We start from the raw sequence: 5,701 nt of genomic DNA, 5'->3' as shown, positions 1-5,701 counted from the left end.
AGAATTAAGCTGGGGACTATATTTTGTGGCGGAAGGTTTTTTTAGACGCAAATGATCAGTTTTTCCATTTTGAACTATAACAGTACTGTCAATGATTAGTTGGACAAATTTTAAAGTCAAACAGATTGCTTTCTTATTTCAATTTATGCTAGATGCTACATGTTTTAAGTATCGCCACTAATTTATTTTTGCAATGCTGTAGAGAACACTTGTCCAGGCTTAATGAGATTGCCGGAAAAAAATGTCTAAGTATTGCCTTTTTATTGTTTTATATTTTTTCTTAAATATAATTCAGCCATAGTAAAACAAAGGCTCTAGACTACAGAGTACTAACGTTGACCCACGGTGCAGTCAACCTATATGTGACATTTCATGCAATTTTGGTAACAACAATGCACATTTATTTTGTTTTTAAAGAATAGTTTTAAAAAATATAGTTTGATTTATATGCCCCCGTAATCAAAGAGTTGGGGATATATAGTTTTGCCCAGTCACGCTGTCTGTCTGGCTGCCTTTCTGTCTGTTAGTCTGTTTGTCCACTAAAACATTTACCTTGTCCATGACTTTTGTTTGGTTGGGGCTATGGCTTTCATATTTTACACGTTTTCTCCTTGTGACCGGACCTTCCTTTTAGTAGACACATATTTGACCTTTTATCTTGGAGTTTTACCCACGTTTGCTCAAATATACCCAACTTTAAACTTGGTCATAATTTGTGAACTGTTGGTGCTAGGGACTACATATATCACATGTTTATTCATATTGCCAAGATTGTTCCATAGGTGTCAATCATTTTAATTGTCGTTTTGACCCTGACCATATATTCCAGAAAATATATTTCTTACACATTTGGAATTATGATGCCGCAAAATTGCATGAAAATTGTTAAAAAAAATCTTTTAAAAATTAAGACGTATGTATTCATAGAGCGGGGTATCGCAATTTTCTAACTACAATTAACAATTTCAGTCTAAGCAAATTACTGTGACTAAATGTACACCTGATAAAAAGGAAGAAATATACTTTCAATCAAAATTTGGATTATAATTATTGAGACATGAAGGAATCTGTGCAATGCCTCAGCATGATCATAAATCAGATAGGAAGTGTCATTTAGATGCATGGCATTTTAAAGTGCATGGCATTAAAAAAAAAGGTTTTGTTGTTTTTATTATTAAGTCAGTCATAAATACATGTCTACATGTACGAGGGTTTATCAAAATGTAATGGCATAACTGCCATAAAAATTAATTAAAGGGAGGGGGGTTTAACAAAAATTCCCTCATAGTTATACACGTTTATAATTTTGGATTTTGCCAATTAAATTCATTCAGATATTAGCAATAACTGGTTAACGAGGCTGAGTCTAATTCAAGAGCGCATGACTTTGCGCAGCTTTTAATTTCATGCAGTCATTTGTGCGCTAGTACACATTTGCCAAATATTTTGATTTTAATACAAAATTGACATTATCTGTAACCCCTACTGGTCTGAAAATGTGATTTTACGATAATAAGTAGGAAAAAACCGCTGAAATGGCTCTAACGACGTCACCATTTTCGGATTTTCTAAGCAATAATAACGCTGAAGAATGACTCGCTTGTATGCTCAAGACGTCCATGGATATTATACTAAAAACTGATGACAGAACATCCAAAGAAACATACTAGCAATCTAAACATTGCTATTTTTACCGAAAAAATCATATGCATATATAATTCATCTGCACAGCTATGTATTTCTCTACATAATATGGCAAATTTAAAGGTATTGGGCTTAAGGGGGCTCTCTACACCTATAAAGTATAACTGATTTTTGTTGCGTGCATTTGTTTCTAATAATAGGCCCCATATCCGATAAAATAAGGTTCCAAAGTACTTCAATTTATTTTTTAGAAATATTTGAAATATTTTATTTATTTTGTTAAAATCCCTCCTATCTATATTTTTAAAAGCGCAGTGCTTTAAATTTCTTTTCAAAGTTTAGTGTAATAAAATATTGAAATAATAACCAACAAAGATAAAAATAAAATCAACATAATTTTTATTTAAAATTACAAAAATAGACAAAAGAAAAACTAAAACAGCATTTTCTTGAGAATAGCTGGTTGGATCATCTTCAATATCTGAAAAGATATATGATATCAAAGGGTAAAAACAATGAAAAAAAGAAATTGAAAAAAATTGAAAAACTGTCAAAAATTTATAAACATCACAAAAATTCAGGTGTGAGAGATCCGCTTTAAGAGTGGACTCAAATATCTTGGTACTGCTTTTTTTTTATATGAACTTCAAATTAACTTTACTTGCACAAGTATTAAACAAATGTCACGCAAGGACATTGAAAGAAGTTCGTATTGTACATGTATTGTTTTTCAATGAGTTTAAAAATCATCGCGTTTCCAGTCAACGACAAAGACATGTATTTAGTGAATTCATGGTATTGAGAAAGGTAGATTTACTTACCGTTTTTATCCAACTTGCATGTGTTATCCAGTGCTATATGTAACAAAACAAGTTAAGATGGTAAATGGCCAAAAACGGTAAAAGAAATTCCTATAACCAAATGCACACTTCGTCTAAAACCTGCACGTTTCCCATACTTGTAAACAGCTGACAATCAATAGTGATCAAACGTTTGGGTCATGCGAAATTTCACCGGGTATAACCATTCATTCGGGTGTATAAAAATCGAGAATAGCATATGGACAAGCCATGTTTTATATCATTTTTCTCATCTAAAAATCTTATTCTAATAAGTTTGTAAATGTATTATTTAATAATTAAATAAGTAGAAATTGAACAAATTGACAAACAATTCATTTTTAAAGAAAGGATACGTATTGGACAATACACTGTATTAATTGATGTGATATGATGTACATTCCATCCACAATATTGCATGTTGTGTTATACTCAGTGATTTATCGGTGTAAAGTGAATTTGAATCTGATCAATCAAAATGGCGTTTTTACGGAAGTACGCCATGTTGTGACGTTGTAGAGAGCCCCCTTAAAACAAATAAACTACATGTATAGTAATTCTTAGACCAACCTAGATGGTGAACTTTTTTGAAATTTCACAATTTGGTGATTTTTTTAAAATTAACTTTCATCTACCTGAATGAAAAGAAAATCTCTAGTACAGAAATACCAAAAATATGGAAAATGTGATAATTTTGCGCTTTTCCAACAAATTCCCATATAGGGTCCAATAGTAAAATTTCACAATTTTTGAAATGGAACCATTAGAAAGCGGCATGGTAAACATTCGACTTTTTAATCTAAAAACAATAAATATAACAGTAAAAATTAAATATCAAAAAAATTATCAAAATCCATAGTGCAGAACTAGTTAGATTCGGCCTCGTTAATATTTTGTATGAAATGCGTCACTCTGAAGTCGACTTTATATCAAAATGATAGTGTGCGATAGGGTACATAAGCCAGCCACCTCATTTGAAACTTCAGATTTCATTTGATCCAGAATCGCACAAGTCCTTACTCTAGAGCCTCGTCATGATTCGTCACATCTTACTCACAATGTGTTTCGTTGGAATTCTAGCAGATCTCCCTGGATGGAATTTGTTGTTTGGAACCGACGTTTTAAATGAAACTCACAAAGAACCATTAACATTCGATAACCCTGTTCCCAAATGGATCAAAGGGTCTTTGGTAAGTAAAATGTACTCAATATCCTAAATGAAAAGCAATAGATATTATTTGTTTTTTTTTTTAAGGTTTCTTGCTTTCCTAGGTAAGAAATGGGCCTGCGCGATATGGAATGGGAAAACATTCATTTCTTAACGTATTTGATGGGTATGCAAAATTATATTCATGGCAATTCCCAGGAAATGGATCCGCTTTCTTCTCTGCCAAGTTTGTCCAAAGCAAGTCTTATAAAGAATCACTTAGCATCAATGACGTCGCCAACTACCAGACATTTGATAACCTTGTCCCACCCCGTACTCTTATGGAACAGGAAATGTCGGTGGCTCATGGTATGGACAATATGAACGTTAACATTTACAACTATTCAGGAGATTGTGTTATTTTAACGGATGCGTGGAAATTGTATGTAGTCAACTGCTATACACTAGAAACAATACGAGAATGCAATCCAACGATACCAAATGCAAACACTGGTTTCCCTTTCGTTAGTCTGTTGTCTGTGGCACATCCGGTAAAAGAATTCGGCACAAATCATCACCTAACCTTTCTCCAAAGTAACAGCATTGTACCCAAAATATCTAGTAAATTTACCCTTGTCCGAACAAAGTCTGCAGATATTCGCGAAAAGATTGCAGAGTGGGAAGTGAAGAAAATGCCATATTTACACTCTTTTTCAGTCACCGAAAGATACGCTATAATCTTAGCTTGTCCTTTTTACGTAGACATTGAGAAAATACTGTCAGGTCATCTCCCTGTAAATAGCATGTTTTTTCACAAAGATGAGCCTACACTTACATATATAGTTAACATTAAAACAGGAAAGGTGACGACAATACAAACAGAAAATGTCTTTACGTTTCATCATATAAATGCTTATGAAATGGACGAAGACACCATTTTGATGGATGTTGCATCCTATCCAGATGCTACAGTTGCGACAATCTTTGAAATGAATGTTATTATGAATTCGACACGGCGCAATGCCTATCCATATAAACCCTCTTTGAAAAGATTTAAAATAGACTTGAAAGCAGAAAAAATAACTTCACATTCTTTTGATGTTAACCCTAAAGTCCCCCACGTTAACATGCTGGATATGCCAACCATTAACGAACTTTATAGATCAAAACACTACTGCTATATCTACGGTCCTGTTTTTAAAAGCGACTTTAAGACCTGGGGTAATATTTCTTTTGTCAAAAAGGATCTTTGCAACACTACTGGTGACCTGTCTTGGTCTCTTCCGGGCCATTATCCAATGGAAGGCTGGTTCGTTCCGGATCCAAACGGATCAGCAGAGGATGATGGGGTCCTCATGCTGCCGGTTCTGGACGGAAATCAAGCCAAAAGTTATCTTTTGATTCTTGATCCAAAAACGCTGAAACCCATCGCCAAATCCTACACGCCTTTTATTACCCCTTTCCACTTCCATGGACGATTTATCGAGAATTTATTTTAGGATAGGTCTAGTTTTTGTTTTGCAACTTGCTTTGATTGATGTCTTTCATTTTAAATGATTTTGAAGAAATAGAAATGTTTTGTCTTCGACTGGAATACCCAATATGTATATATGGCCATACCTATATTAAACACAACACAGATATACTCCATTGTGAACTTTACTGAAAATTCTCAACAAGAAGCATTTAAGAATTATTGTCATATTCAAATATTTCTTTTATATATTTAATATGTCAAAGTTCCTTAAATTTTCACTACACTATGCATCTGATTTCTGTGAAATTTTTTTTAAAAATCTGAATTGTAAATTTTGAAATTCCTTATTATGTTAACCGGTGTCTTCACTATTTGTAAATTTCTGTTTCACATAATTAAAATTTCACGGTAAATTTGTTTGTTTCTTTTTTTTTTACCCCAGAAGTCTTCCATCTTTACTTTATATTTATATTTTTTGTTTTCAACAAATATTCCAAATAATACATGCAGGTCGTCTGATCCACAGGTCCTGAAATCTACAGTTTGGGAATTTGGGCATTGAAGCCCCGAGGAAACCACACTGACTTGTAGATA

The 5,701-nt window shown here is 33.2% G+C and overlaps 1 protein-coding gene across 1 annotated transcript; it reads left to right on the top strand.

Moving 5' to 3' along the window:
* Positions 1 to 3,517: 3,517 nt before the first annotated feature.
* On the top strand, positions 3,518 to 5,129 carry LOC134257771 (beta,beta-carotene 15,15'-dioxygenase-like). Its single transcript, XM_062740366.1, has 2 exons — positions 3,518 to 3,673; positions 3,756 to 5,129. Exons 1-2 carry the CDS (start codon positions 3,518 to 3,520, stop codon positions 5,127 to 5,129), a joined length of 1,530 nt encoding a protein of 509 aa, XP_062596350.1.
* The last annotated feature ends 572 nt before the right edge of the window (positions 5,130 to 5,701 follow it).

The sequence above is a fragment of the Saccostrea cucullata genome, unplaced genomic scaffold (assembly GCF_032062105.1).
Source record: "Saccostrea cucullata isolate Sc308-1 unplaced genomic scaffold, CSIRO_AGI_Scuc_v1 ctg1797, whole genome shotgun sequence".
Classification (NCBI taxonomy): domain Eukaryota; kingdom Metazoa; phylum Mollusca; class Bivalvia; order Ostreida; family Ostreidae; genus Saccostrea; species Saccostrea cuccullata.
The sequence above is the reverse complement of the archived record's forward strand: the minus strand, read 5'-3'. Positions and strand labels throughout refer to the sequence as shown.

What these genes read in the sequence shown, in the direction of transcription:
- LOC134257771 (XM_062740366.1), top strand. Translation starts at nt 3,518, where the DNA reads ATGATTCGTCACATCTTACTCACAATGTGTTTCGTTGGAATTCTAGCA. An exon ending in AATGGATCAAAGGGTCTTTG is followed by an intron (nt 3,674 to 3,755) that starts GTAAGTAAAATG and finishes TTGCTTTCCTAG; the next exon opens with GTAAGAAATGGGCCTGCGCG.